Below are 17,776 nucleotides of genomic sequence, written 5' to 3' on the forward strand. Positions count from 1 at the left end.
GATCGATCACCAGCTCACACTGACCAATAACCACACACACTGACTGATCACCAGCTCACACTGACCGATCACCGACTCACACTGACCGATCACCGGCTCACGATGACTGATCACTGACACACTGACCAATCACTGGCACACACTGACTAGTCACCGGCTCACACTGACCGATCACCGGCTCACACTGGCTAGTCACTAGCTCAGGCTGACCAATCATGGGCTCAAACGGACCAATTACCGGCGCACAATGATCGATCACCACACACAATGAATGAACACTGGCTCACACAGACCGGTACCAATCACTGGCTCACGGTGACCAATCACAGGCACACACTGACCGATCGCCACACACACTGACCGATAGTTGACACGCACTGTCCGATCACTAGCTTACAATGACTGATCGCTGCTACACACGGACAGTGATCACTACACTCACCGTCCAATCACCACACACACTGATCGATCACCGGCTCACACGGACCGATCACCGCACACACTGACCGATCACCACATACACTGACTGATTACCACACACACTGACTGATCACCACACACTCTGACCGATCACCACATACACTGGCCGATTATCACACACACTGACCAATCACCACACACTCTGACCGATTATCACACACACTGACCGATCACCACATACACTGACCGATTACCACACACACTGACTGATCACCGGCTCACACTGACCAATCACCACACACACTGACCGATCACCACACACACTGACCAATCACCTGCACACACTGACTGATCATGGGCTCAAACTGACCAATCACCGGCGCACACTGACCGATCACCGCGCACACTGACCGATCACCACACACATTGACTGAACACTGGCTCACACAGAACTGTACTAATCATTGGCTCACAGTGACCGAACACAGGCACACACTGATCGATCATCACAGGCACACACTGACCGATCACCGACACACACTGACCAATCACCACATACACTGACTGATCACCGACACACACTGACCGATCACTGGCTCACACTGACCGATCACCGACTCACACTGACCAATCACCTACAGACACTGACTGATCACCGACACACACTAATCGATCACAGGCTCACACTGACCGATCACCACACACATGGACTGATCACCACACACATGGACTGATCACCACACACACTGACCGATCACCGGCACACACTGACCAATTACCACACACACTGACCAATCACCGGCTCACACTGACCAATCACCACACACACTGAACCATCACTGGCTCACACTGACCAATCACCACACACACTGACCGATCGCCGGCACACCCTGACCGATCACCGGCTCACCTGCCGATCGATCACCGGCAAACACTGACCAATCACCGGCTCACACTGACCGATCACCATATACACTGACCGATCACCGACAAACACTGACCGATCATCGACACACACTGACCGATCACCACACACACTGACCGATCATCGACACACACTGACCGATCACCGACACACACTGATCGATCACTGGCTCACACTGACCGATCACCGACACACACTGATCGATCACCAGCTCACACTGACCGATCACCACACACACTGATCGATCACCGGCTCACACTGACCGATCACCACACACACTGACCGATCACCAGCTCACACTGACCGATCACCAAACACAGTGGTCGATCACCAGCTCACACTAAGCGATCACCAACACACACTGACCGATCACCGGCTCACGATGACTGATCACTGACACACTGACCAATCACTGGCACACACTGACTAGTCACCAGCTCACACTGACCGATCACCGGCTCACACTGGCTAGTCACTGGCTCATGCTGACCAATCATGGGCTCAAACGGACCAATTACCGGCGCACAGTAATCGATCACCACACACAATGAATGAACACTGGCTCACACAGACCGGTACCAATCACTGGCTCATGGTGACCAATCACAGGCACACACTGACCGATCGCCACACACACTGACCGATAGTTGACACGCACTGTCCGATCACTAGCTTACAATGACTGATCGCCGCTACACACGGACAGTGATCACTACACTCACCGTCCAATCACCACACACACTGATCGATCACCAGCTCACACGGACCGATCACCACACACACTGACCGATCACCACACACTCTGACCGATTATCACACACACTGATCGATCACCACATACACTGACCGATTACCACACACACTGACTGATCACCGGCTCACACTGACCAATCACCACACACACTGACCGATCACCACATACACTGACCAATCACCGGAACACACACTGACCGATCACCACACAGACTGACCAATCACCTGCACACACTGACTGATCATGGGCTCAAACTGACCAATCACCGGCGCACACTGACTGATCACCACACACACTGACCGATCACCACACACATTGTCTGAACACTGGCTCATACAGAACTGTACCAATCACTGGCTCACAGTGACCGAACACAGGCACACACTGACCGATCATCACAGGCACACACTGACCGATCACCGACACACACTGAACGATCACCACATACACTGACTGATCACCGACACACACTGACCGATCACCGACACACACTGACCGATCACCGGCTCACACTGACCGATCATCGACACACACTGACCGATCACCACATACACTGACCGATCACCACACACACTGACCGATCACCGACACACACTGACCGATCACTGGCTCACACTGACCGATCATCGACACACACTGACCGATCACCACACACACTGACCGATCACCGGCTCACACTGACCGATCATCACAGACACTGACCAATCACGGGCACACACTGACCGATTATGGGCTCAAACTGACCAATCACTGCTGCACACTAACCGATTGCCACAGACACTGAACAATAGCCGACACGCACTGTCCGATCACTAGCTTACAATGACCGATCGCCGCTACACACGGACAGTGATCACTACACTCACCGTCCAATCACCGACGCAACTGACCGATCACCCTACACACAAGTGACCAATCACTGGCTCACACTGACTGATCACCGGCTCACACTGACCAATCACTGACACACATTGACCAATCACTGACACACATTGACCGATCACCACTCACACTGACCAATCATCGGCTCATACTGACCGATCACCGGCACACACTGACCGATCACCACACACATTGACCGATTACCACACACGTTGACCAATCAGTGGTACACACTGAGTGATCACTGGCTCGTACTGACCTATCACCACACACTCTGACCAATTACCACACACACGGACAGTGAACACGACACTCACCGTCCAATCACCGACACACAAGTGACCGATCACCGACACACACAGACCGATTACCACACACACTGACCGATCACTGACTCACGCTGACCGATCAGCAACACACACTGACCGATTGTCACACAAACTGACTAATTAACACATACACTGACCAATCACCGGCACACACTGACCGATCACCACACACACTGACCGATTACAACACACACTGACCGACCACCACACACACTGACCGATCACCACACACACTGACCGATTACCACACACACTGACCGATTACCACACACACTGACCGATCACCACACACACTGACCGATTGCCACAGACACTGATCGATAACCACATACACTGACCGATCACCACACAGACAGATCACCACACACTGACCAATCACCAGCTCACATTGACTGATCATCACACACAGTGACCGATCACCACACACTGACCGATCTTTGGCTCACGCTGACCGATCACCAGCTGACACTGACCAGTCGCTAGCACACACTGACCGATCACTGCTCATACTGACCAATCACCGACTCATACTGACCGATCACCACACACTGACTGATCACCAGCTGACACTGACCAATTACCACACACTGACCGATCTCCGGCTCACACTGATTGATCACCAACGCACACTGACCGATCACCACATACACTGACCGATCACCGCACATACCGACCGATCACTGACTCACACTGACTGATCTCCGGCTCACGCTGACTGATCAACAACACACACTGACCGATCACCACACACACTGACCGATTACCACACACTGACCAATCACCAGCTCACACTGACCGATCACCACACACACTGACCGATCACCACACACTGATCAATCACCAGCTCACACTGACCAATCACCACACACTGACCGATCACCACACACACTGACCAATCACCAGCTCACACTGTCCGATCACCATACACACTGACCGATCACCACACACTGATCAATCACCAGCTCACACTGACCGATCACCACACACATTGACCGATTACCACACACTGACCAATCCAGCACACACTGACTGATCACCACACAATGATCTATCACCAGCTCACACTGACCGATCACCACACAATGACCGATCTCTGGCTCACGCTGACCGATCACCAACACACATTGACCAATCACCACACACTGACTGATTACCACACACTGACCGATCACCAGCTCACACTGATCGATCACCACACACTGACCGATCACCACACACTGACCGATCACCGGCACACACTGACTGATAACCACACACACTGACCGATCACCAGCTCACACTGACCGATCACCACACACTGACCGATCACCGGCACATTGACCGATCACCGGCACACACTGACCGATCACCACACACTGACCGATCACCAGCTCACACTGACCGATCACCAGCTCACACTGACCGATTACCACACACTGACCGATCACCAGCTCACACTGACCGATCACCAGCTCACACTGACCGATTACCACACACTGACCGATCACCAGCTCACATTGACCGATTACCACACACTGACCGATCACCACACACTGACCGATCACCAGCTCACACTGACCGATCACCAGCTCACACTGACCGATTACCACACACTGACCGATCACCACACACTGACCGATCACCAGCTCACACTGACCGATCACCACACACTGACCGATCACCAGATCACACTGACTGATTACCACAGACTGACCGATCACCAGATCACACTGACCGATTACCACACACTGAACGATCACCAGCTCACACTGACCGATCACCACACACTGACCGATCACCAGCTCTCACTGACCGATTACCACACACTGACCGATCACCAGCTCACACTGACCGATCACCAGCTCACACTGACCGATCACCACACACTGAACGATCACCAGCTTACACTGACCGATTACCACACACTGACCGATCACCAGATCACACTGACCGATCACCAGCTCACACTGACCGATTACCACACACTGACCGATCACCACACACTGACCGATTACCACACACTGAACGATCACCAGCTCACACTGACCGATCACCACACACTGAACGATCACCAGCTTACACTGACCGATTACCACACACTGACCGATCACCAGATCACACTGACCGATTACCACACACTGACCGATCACCAGCTCACACTAACCGATCACCAGCTCACATTGACCGATTACCACACACTGACCGATCACCACATACTGACCGATCACCAGCTCACACTGACCGATCACCAGCTCACACTGACCGATTACCACACACTGACCGATCACCAGCTCACACTGACCGATCACCAGCTTACACTGACCGATTACCACACACTGACCGATCACCAGCTCACACTGACCGATTACCACACATTGACCGATCACCACACACTGACCGATTACCACACACTGACCGATTACCACACACTGAACGATCACCAGCTCACACTGACCAATCACCACACACTGACCGATCACTGGCACACTGACCGATCACCGGCACACACTGACCGAACACCACACACACTGACCGATCACCGGCTCACGCTGACCGATCACCAACACACACTGACCGATCACCACACACTGACCGATCACCAGCTCACACTGACCGATCATCACACACTGACCGATCACCAGCTCACACTGACCGATCACCAGCTCACACTGACCGATTACCACACACTGACCGATCACCACACACTGACCGATCACCAGCTCATACTGACCGATCACCACACACTGACCGATCACCAGCTCACACTGACCGATTACCACACACTGACCGATCACCAGCTCACACTGACCGATTACCACACACTGACCGATCACACACACTGACCGATCACCAGCTCACACTGACCGATCACCAGCCTCACACTGGCCGATTACCACACACTGACCGATCACCAGCTCACACTGACCGATTACCACACACTGACCGATCACCAGCTCACACTGACCGATTACCACACACTGACCGATCACCAGCTCACACTGACCGATTACCACACACTGACCGATCACCACACACTGATCAATCACCACACACACTGACCGATCACCACACACATTGACCGATTACAACACACTGACCAATCCGGCACACACTGACTGATCACCACACACTGACCGATCACCAGCTCACACTGACCGATTACCACACACTGACCGATCACCAGCTTACACTGACCGATCACCACACACTGACCGATCACCAGCTTACACTGACCGATTACCACACACTGACCGATCACCAGCTCACACTGACCGATTACCACACATTGACCGATCACCACACACTGACCGATTACCACACACTGACCGATTACCACACACTGAACGATCACCAGCTCACACTGACCAATCACCACACACTGACCGATCACTGGCACACTGACCGATTACCGGCACACACTGACCGATCACCACACACACTGACCGATCACCGGCTCACGCTGACCGATCACCAACACACACTGACCGATCACCACACACTGACCGATCACCAGCTCACACTGACCGATCATCACACACTGACCGATCACCAGCTCACACTGACCGATCACCAGCTCACACTGACCGATTACCACACACTGACCGATCACCACACACACTGACCGATCACCAGCTCATACTGACCGATTACCACACACTGACCGATCACCAGCTCACACTGACCGATTACCACACACTGACCGATCACACACACTGACCGATCACCAGCCTCACACTGACCGATTACCACACACTGACCGATCACCAGCTCACACTGACCGATTACCACACACTGATCAATCACCACACACACTGACCGATCACCACACACATTGACCGATTACCATACACTGACCAATCCGACACACGCTGACTGATCACCACACACTGACCGATCACCAGCTTACACTGACCGATTACCACACACTGACCGATCAGCAGCTCACACTGACCGATTACCACACACTGAACGATCACCAGCTCACACTGACCGATTACCACACACTGACCGATCACCAGCTCACACTGACCGATTACCACACACTGACCGATCACCAGCTCACACTGACCGATTACCACATACTGAACGATCACCAGCTCACACTGACCGATTACCACACACTGACCGATCACCAGCTCACACTGACCGATTACCACATACTGAACGATCACCAGCTCACACTGACCGATTACCACACACTGACCGATCACCAGCTCACACTGACCGATCACCACACACTGACCGATCGCCAGCTCACACTGACCGATCACCACACACTGATCAATCACCACACACACTGACCGATCACCACACACATTGACCGATTACCATACACTGACCAATCCGACACACGCTGACTGATTACCACACACTGACCGATCTCCAGCTCACACTGACCGATCACCACACACTGACCGATCACCACACACTGACTGATCACCACACACACTGACCGATTACCACACACTGACCGATCACCAGCTTACACTGACCGATCACCACACACTGACTGATCACCACACACACTGACCGATTACCACACACTGACCGATCACCAGCTTACACTGACCGATTACCACACACTGACCGATCACCACACACTGACTGATCACCACACACACTGACCGATTACCACACACTGACCGATCACCAGCTTACACTGACCGATCACCACACACTGACCGATTACCACACACACTGACCGATTCCCACACACTGACTGATCACCACACACTGACTGATCACCACACACACTGACCGATTACCACACACTGACCGATTACCACACACTGACTGATCACCAGCTCACACTGACCGATTACCACACACTGACCGATCACCACACACTGACCGATTACCACACACTGACCGATCACCACACATTGACCGATTACCACACACTGACCAGACCGATTACCACACACTGACCAATCACCAGCTTACACTGACCGATTACCACACACTGACCGATCACCAGATCACACTGACCGATCACCACACACTGACCGATCACCAGCTTACACTGACCGATTACCACACACTGACCGATCACCAGCTCACACTGACCGATTACCACACATTGACCGATCACCACACACTGACCGATTACCACACACTGACCGATTACCACACACTGAACGATCACCAGCTCACACTGACCAATCACCACACACTGACCGATCACTGGCACACTGACCGATTACCGGCACACACTGACCGATCACCACACACACTGACCGATCACCGGCTCACGCTGACCGATCACCAACACACACTGACCGATCACCACACACTGACCGATCACCAGCTCACACTGACCGATCATCACACACTGACCGATCACCAGCTCACACTGACCGATCACCAGCTCACACTGACCGATTACCACACACTGACCGATCACCACACACTGACCGATCACCAGCTCATACTGACCGATTACCACACACTGACCGATCACCAGCTCACACTGACCGATTACCACACACTGACCGATCACACACACTGACCGATCACCAGCCTCACACTGACCGATTACCACACACTGACCGATCACCAGCTCACACTGACCGATTACCACACACTGATCAATCACCACACACACTGACCGATCACCACACACATTGACCGATTACCATACACTGACCAATCCGACACACGCTGACTGATCACCACACACTGACCGATCACCAGCTTACACTGACCGATTACCACACACTGACCGATCAGCAGCTCACACTGACCGATTACCACACACTGAACGATCACCAGCTCACACTGACCGATTACCACACACTGACCGATCACCAGCTCACACTGACCGATTATCACACACTGACCGATCACCAGCTCACACTGACCGATTACCACATACTGAACGATCACCAGCTCACACTGACCGATTACCACACACTGACCGATCACCAGCTCACACTGACCGATTACCACATACTGAACGATCACCAGCTCACACTGACCGATTACCACACACTGACCGATCACCAGCTCACACTGACCGATCACCACACACTGACCGATCGCCAGCTCACACTGACCGATCACCACACACTGATCAATCACCACACACACTGACCGATCACCACACACATTGACCGATTACCATACACTGACCAATCCGACACACGCTGACTGATTACCACACACTGACCGATCTCCAGCTCACACTGACCGATCACCACACACTGACCGATCACCACACACTGACTGATCACCACACACACTGACCGATTACCACACACTGACCGATCACCAGCTTACACTGACCGATCACCACACACTGACTGATCACCACACACACTGACCGATTACCACACACTGACCGATCACCAGCTTACACTGACCGATTACCACACACTGACCGATCACCACACACTGACTGATCACCACACACACTGACCGATTACCACACACTGACCGATCACCAGCTTACACTGACCGATCACCACACACTGACCGATTACCACACACACTGACCGATTCCCACACACTGACTGATCACCACACACTGACTGATCACCACACACACTGACCGATTACCACACACTGACCGATTACCACACACTGACTGATCACCAGCTCACACTGACCGATTACCACACACTGACCGATCACCACACACTGACCGATTACCACACACTGACCGATCACCACACATTGACCGATTACCACACACTGACCAGACCGATTACCACACACTGACCAATCACCAGCTTACACTGACCGATTACCACACACTGACCGATCACCAGATCACACTGACCGATTACCACACATTGACCGATCACCAGCTCACACTGACCGATTACCACACACTGACCGATCACCACACACTGAACGATCACCAGCTCACACTGACCGATTACCACACACTGACCGATCAACACACACTGACCGATCACCACACACTGACCGATTACCACACACTGAACGATCACCAGCTCACACTGACCGATCACCACACACTGAACGATCACCAGCTCACACTGACCGATTACCACACACTGACCGATTACCACACACTGACCGATTACCACACACTGAACGATCACCAGCTCACACTGACCGATCACCACACACTGACCGATCACCAGCTCACACTGACCGATTACCACACACTGACCGATCACCACACACTGACAGATCACCACACACTGACCGATCACCAGCTCACACTGACCGATTACCACACACTGACCGATCACCACACACTGACCGATTACCACACACACTGACCGATCACCAGCTCACACTGACCGATCACCACACACTGACCGATTACCACACACTGACCGATCACCACACACTGACTGATCACCACACACACTGACCGATTACCACACACTGACCGATCACCAGCTTACACTGACCGATCACCACACACTGACCGATTACCACACACACTGACCGATTCCCACACACTGACCGATCACCACACACTGACTGATCACCACACACTGACCGATCACCACACACTGACTGATCACCACACACTGACTGATCACCACACACACTGACCGATTACCACACACTGACCGATCACCAGCTCACACTGACCAATCTCCGGCTCACACTGACCGATACCAGCTCACACTGACCGATCACCACACACTGACCGATCACCACACACACTGACCGATCACCACACACTGACCGATCACCAGCTCACACTGACCAATCTCCGGCTCACACTGACCGATCACCAGCTCACACTGACCGATCACCAGCTCACACTGACCGATCACCACACACACTGACCGATCACCACAAACTGACCGATCACCGACACACACTGACGGACCACCACATACACTGACCAATCACCGGCTCATACTGACCAGTCAGCAACAGGGTGCCGAATATACATCTGCAAAATGCAAAAGCAAAGTCAGCCTTTACGCACTGGCTGATTAGATCATCTCAGAAACACAGGTTCAAAAATCTCCTCACAGAGTACGTACGGAGTGTTGACACTCAGCGATCGTATTCAATTACACAGCAACTCAATCATAAAATGGAGCAACTTTATTTCACTCGAGCCTCAAAGATAAACAAATGAACAAGTTTGAACTGATACAATTTTTATTACATTCTTTGCTCTTGTCTTAATGATATGCACTCTCCATCATTTTCCAGAACTTTCTTATGGTTCCGCATGCCATTCCCCCTGCCCTACCATACACAAAATTCCTAATCCCACCTCCCCGACCATACCTCCACCTAATCTCCCCTCCCTGCCCATTTCCCCTGCCCCACCATACCCAAACTACCCAATCCCACCTTACCCATCATACTCAAAATACCCAACTCCCCTCCCCACCCAATCCTCCCTCCCCCAACCATACCCTCACCCAATTCCCCTCGTCCCACCATACCCAAAATACCCAATTCCCCCTCCCCACCCAATTCTCCCTCCCCGCCCAATAGCCCCTCTCTCCACCATATCCAAAATACCCAATTCCCCCTTCCCACACAATTCTCCCTCCCCGCCCAATAGCCCCTCTCTCCACCATATCCAAAATACCCAACCCCCCCACACAATCCCCCCTCCCCCCACCAAACCCCCTCCCCACCGTAGCCCCACCCAAACCCACTCACCCCACCATACTCCCACCCAATCCCACTCCCCGCACCATACCCCCACCCAAATGACCCTCCCCCACCATGCCCCCACCCAATCCCCTCTCCACCATAGCCCCACCCAATCCACCCTCTCCACACCATACCCCCACCCAAATGCCCATCCCCCCAGGATACCCTCACCCAAATCCCTCCTCCCAATCCCTCCTCTCCCACCATCCCCATCCAATCTCCCCCCACCATATTCACACCCAATCCCCCTATCCCCACCATACCCCCACCCAAACGACCCTCCCCCACCATACTTCCACCCAAACGCCCCTCCCCCCATCTACCACCACCCAAACGCCTCTCCCTCCACCGTATTCCCACCCAAACGCCCCTCCCCCGCCCATTCAGCAGGCTGTGATCTCGCCGACCCCCAGAAATTCTGGAGATAGATTTGCTGAATCAGTGCACTTGACATGGAACCTTGCTTGATGGAAAATTGGGAATAGTGCGAATGAGGCGTGACCAATTGTCCGATCTAAGTTACGAGTTTGAGAAACTTTCCCACACAAATAATGACAGGCGCGATGACTCTTGTGAAATCAAACCTTGGCCTGAGGGGGAATTTCAGCTTCATCAGCCATTTGAAGGAAAGGCAGAGTTTTTTTTATAAAGGTGAATTAATATTGAGGAAGAGGATTAGTACTGAGGAGTACATGTGGAGCTGACCGAGGTGCCTCCCTTTGCTCCGTGTCTCTCGCTCTCCATCACTTCGCACCCCTTGCTTGCACATTGTTGCTCTTTTTGGGATCTGTTGCTGATGCGGCTTTGCTTGCCTTAGATTTTTGTTGGGAAAGAAAGATGCAAAACTGGATTAGAAAATACCTACCACAGTGCATTTATATAAAAACTACCTGAATAATTTTAAATTCTCAAAACCCAGAAACACAGAGTTTTCTGTTGAAAGTTAATCGTTAATCTCACAATTATGCGTAAAAACATCTTCATGACGTCCCAAAGCGCTTCATAGCCAATGAAGTACTTTCTGAAATGTAGTTGCTGTTGTAATGTGGGAAACACGGCAGCCAATTTGCGCACAGCAAGCTCCCACAATCAGCAATGTGATAATTACCAGATAATCTGTTAGTGATGTTGGTTGAGGAATAAGTATTTGCCAGAACATAAGAACATAAGAAATAGGAGCAGGAGTAGGCCATTTGGCCCCTCGAGCCTGCTCGCCATTCAATAAGATCATGGCTGATCTGATCTTGACCTCAACTTCACTTTTCTGCCCGTTCCCCATAACCCTTTATTCCCTTATTGCTCAAAAATCTGTCTATCTTCACCTTAAATATATTCAATGACCCAGCCTCCACAGCTCTCTGGGGTAGAGAACTCCAAAGATTCACGACCCTCTGGGAGAAGAAATTCCTCCACATCTTCATTTAAATGGCCGACCAATTATTCTGAAACTATGCCCCCTAGTTCTAGATTCCCTCACAAGGAGGAACATCCTCTCAGCATCTACCCTGTCAAGCCCCCTCAGAATCTTATATGTTTCAATAAGATCACCTCTCAGTCTTCTCAACTCCAATGAGTATAGGCCCAACCTGCTCAACCTTTCTTCATAAGACAACCCCTTCATCTCAGGAATCAACCTAGTGAACCTTCTCTGAACTGCCTCCAATGCAAGTATATCCCTTCTTAAGTAAAGAGACCAAAACTGTGCGCAGTACTCTAGGTGTGGTCTCACCTGTCATGTATCCTACATGGCTATTGTTGGTATTATGATAAGGTGTGCCACCAGAGGGCACAGTAGTGGGAGACTTGTAGGTACCTGTACAGGTGTCTGGAGTTAACAAATAAAGGACTGTCACTACAGTTCAAGTACAACACATTGCCTCGTGGAGTCATTACTAGAGCATCTAAGGACACAACATCACCAATGCCCTGCACAGTTGTGGCAAGATTTCCCTATTTTTATCCTCCATCCCCTTTGCAACAAAGATCAACATTCCATTTGCCTTCCTAATTAATTGCTGTACCTGCATGCTAACTTTTTGTGTTTCATGCACAAGGACTCCCAGTTCTCTTTGTACCGCTGCATTTTGCAGTCTTTCTCTATTTAAATAATAATTTGCTTTTTTATTCTTCCTACCAAAGTGGATAACCTCACATTTTCCCACATTATAGTCCATCTGCCAAATTTTTGCCAACTGACTTAACCTATCCCTTTGCAAATTCTTTGGGGTGGACATTCAGTCGTGCCTCATTTGGGGCATTAACCCAGGCTGAGTGGTAATTTTAGCGCCTTAAAAAAGTTTGCGCCCTCTGCCCATACATTCATCAGAATTGGTCCAAGAGCTGACAGGGTCAGTAAATCAGCTATTCTACACCAGAGCTGGGGGTGCCATAAAAAAAGTTTTGTCGGTAAATTCTTCGGACCCATTGTGCATGTGCCGAACTTCCAGTCAGACCCCGGGAACAGCCGACTTATAAAGGCAGCTCAACAATAAGCATGCGCACTTCAAGGGCTACACTTTCCACTATTGTGCAGCTCGCCCAAAAATGGGCATTATTTCCAGCATTGCCGTTTATTATGGGTATTGAGATCGCCGGATTATTGCGCATTTTCAAAACCCCAACTTTCCACTTTATAAAATGGGCATTATTGGGAGCGATGTGAAATGGGCATTAGCGGTAATTTTTTTGCCCTTCTGCCATAAGATGTCGGTATCCATAGCACCGCGTTTCCCGTGTTTCAGGTCAGGGGTCATCAATACACGCGCAGAAGAGGAGAGAGAGAGAGAGAGCAGAGAAAAAGTGAAAGTGCGTGTGGGTGTTGTCTGGTTGTTTGGCTGTTGTGGGAGGTCGGAAAGTGATTTAGCAGCAGTAAAAAGAATTGAGAGCACAAATTACTTAGTTTGCACAGAGATTTTGGGGAAACAAATTATTTACATGGAAGGCATGGAGGATGCGAGACAGCACGATGTGGAGAGGGAGGATGCTGGCGAGGGCAGTGAAGTAGGAGAGGAACTCGAAGTGGGAGGACGAAAACGAGCTTGGAGATTCTCCGACAAGGCAAATGCCTCCCTCCTGAGGGAGGTGGAGTCACGCTGGGGTCAACTGACCTGGGGTGGGCGTGGGAAGTCCACCCCAAAGGTTTACCAGAAAATTTGGGCCGAGATAGCGAGGTGGTCTCGTCGGTGACAAACGAGCTGCGTGAGGGCAACCATTGCCACAAGCGCTGGAACGACCTTCTCGGATCCGCCAGAGTAATTATTACATTTATTTACATTTACTTATATATTTATATCATTTGACTTGTAATTGTATTGAGTGATTAAATTCAGATGTGATGTCTTGCACTTATATCTGGAATGTTTTACTCAAAGCCTGTGTTTACGGTGTACGTCTTTAGGTTAATAATGATAATTATCATAATAATAATGATTACATTTGTCGGTTATGGGTTGTATCAGTCTCTGTGACAGTACCTAGCAATGATCTCTTGCCATGTCGTGCTGTTGTTACCTTTTGCAGAAGAAGCTTTCGAAGAATAGGGCCGAGCAACGGCGTACGGGTGGGGGGCCTCCAGTCATCAGTGAGCTGACAGACATCGAGGAGCGGATGCTGGCACTAGTGGGGAGCCACCCCCGGTCGGCCACGCAAGCAGCAGCAGAACCTGATGTGATGCCACTTGAGTAAAATATACACCATTGCGTGATATAAAGTCAATAGAGGCCACACGCACTCATATCCGAACTGTAATATATGATAGATGATTGATGAAAGTGTTATCTAAATAATGATGGCCTCATGAAGATCATTGTATTGCAGAATTTGGTCATGTTCATGAAACGTGATGCCTGTGATGATTTTGATAGCGGTAGTGCTTTTGTCGTGCATATGCCGTGTGTAGCGTTTGAATCACCTTGTGATCCTAGCACCCCCTTCTCCTGTAATAACCTCATTTATGTTTTGTAGCTCAGCCAGCAGCGCGGCCCCATGCAACACCACCGAGCCCAGAAGGTGCAGACCAGGCGGCAGCCTCGGCGGGGGATGGTCAATCCGGTGCTGAGGAGCCCCGAATCTCGCCTGTGGAGCTGCAGGTGCCTTCTCCACTGATAACAGTGCCGACTTTGAGGAGCCTGCAGCGACAAGTTCCATCATCTATGCAACCCCGTGACATCTAGTGCTCCTGCGACCATGTCCTCCTCCACCGTGGAGGTACCGGGCCCAAGCACTTTGCCGCAGGGCACCCCAAGTTACTCTGCCGACCCCGCGGAAGTTGGTTCAACGCAGCAGGACTGCTCCACGAGCGGCAGATCTGAGCGGGGACATGGTACACTTGTCTAGGAGGACTGTTGCTTTAGGTCAGCAGATCCTACAGACAATGGGGGGCATATCCCAACAGTTGGCCAGCATGTCCTTCACTATGCCTGAGTACGTGCCGCGGATGGCGGAGGCCCTGGAGGTGATAGCCAGGAACACTGGTGGCAGAGGGCTACCAGTGGTCCCGGAGCACGACACTGAACCCCAAGGTGCCACACCCCATTGCCAACGACACATGCGAGCCAGGAGGAAGATCGTGCTTCTGACTCGAAGCCGTTCCCTCCTCGGGACCGTCCTCTCCTGTATCCGGCCTACCAGTGGATCTGCCGTCATCCCCCCCAATGAAGCAGCGCCTGAGGAGCACTTTGGCCAGGCGGCTTGAAATCGGATGGGGAAGGGGAAGAGGTAGAGGTGGGGAGGAGAGCGGGGGGGGGGTGGGGGAAGGAAAGTGAGGTGCATGGCTGCAGGAGTTGTATTGGTCACAGTATTTTGATGTTGTTGCTATTTTGTTGGGAGGTTTGGGGGAAGGTAGGAGGGGGGGTACCTTGTTTTTTTGCATTTGTGTTTTTTTGAAATGTTGTTGGGTGTGTAAAAAATGTTACAGATGATATAAATGTTTTAATTGTGTTGTGGGTTGGGGTGGGGTGGGGTGTTTTGCAAAGTTCTCAGTATTACTTAATACAGATATTAAATTTATTTTATTTGACATAACAGTGCTGGGCATTTTCTCAGATAAGACCGCTTCTCCCGGTAAGTGCGTCGGGTGTACGTTCTCCTCCTCCTCCTCAGTCTGCCACCTCTTTGATTGGGCTCTTCAGTAAATCTTCTCCCATCTCTAGTCTGCAGCATGTGCGTAGTCATCAAGACAGGCTGAGAAATTACAGGCCCCATTTCAATAATAATCAGTATTATACCTATTGTTTACAAACAATAAATTTACCTACTAAAACAAATAAAATAAATTCAATTCATCCACAGTATAAGATGTCTGTTCAGATGTTCAAATCACCTTAAAATAACTCCAGATTACATCAAAACATTATGAAAACTCTTCCGATTTACAACATAGCATCCATACCGCTGGGTTTAGTTCAGGTGAGAGCAACTTTTTCTCAGCGTTTGTTTCGGCGAGCGATCTTTTCGGCGATATGTGTTCGATATGCCAAAAGTAACGCTCGGCGATATGGGCATTCGTCTCCATTTTTCTGACATTTACGGCAGGAAAAAATAGATGGGCAGTATTATTAATTCTCGGTATTAACTAAATGCCGAAAGTAATGCTTGGCGATAAGTGAGCGATAAATGGATGTTAGTTTCCATTTTTTTGCGAAATGGGCGAAATCTCAGCGGTATACATCATCTCAGCGTTAAAATGGACGTTAAGTGGGCGGTAGCAATGCAAAACTAATATAAATTCTAGCCCCAAAACTCTTACTCATATGAGTCCGGGAGGATCGAAGCCAACGCAGCAAGGCGATGAGTGCAACGCTTCTCGGCCGCAGCCCTTGAAGCGCTCCTGGAGGCCAAAGAACACAGCAAGTTGCCTTGCTGCCTGGAGGGGGACGA

At 50.9% G+C, this 17,776-nt stretch overlaps 1 protein-coding gene across 1 annotated transcript in view; it reads right to left on the reverse strand.

Moving 5' to 3' along the window:
* Nucleotides 1-12,296: 12,296 nt before the first annotated feature.
* The window catches only part of LOC139274733 (uncharacterized protein CFAP97D2-like), an 89,604-nt gene continuing 84,124 nt past the window's right edge, over nucleotides 12,297-17,776 (reverse strand). Inside the window, exon 5 of the mRNA XM_070891421.1 lies at nucleotides 12,297-12,711. Coding sequence (XP_070747522.1) covers nucleotides 12,643-12,711 — 69 coding nt within the window. The 3' untranslated portion in view covers nucleotides 12,297-12,642. The remainder of the gene's footprint in view (nucleotides 12,712-17,776) is intronic.

The sequence above is a fragment of the Pristiophorus japonicus genome, chromosome 10, assembly GCF_044704955.1.
Source record: "Pristiophorus japonicus isolate sPriJap1 chromosome 10, sPriJap1.hap1, whole genome shotgun sequence".
NCBI lineage: Eukaryota > Metazoa > Chordata > Chondrichthyes > Pristiophoridae > Pristiophorus > Pristiophorus japonicus.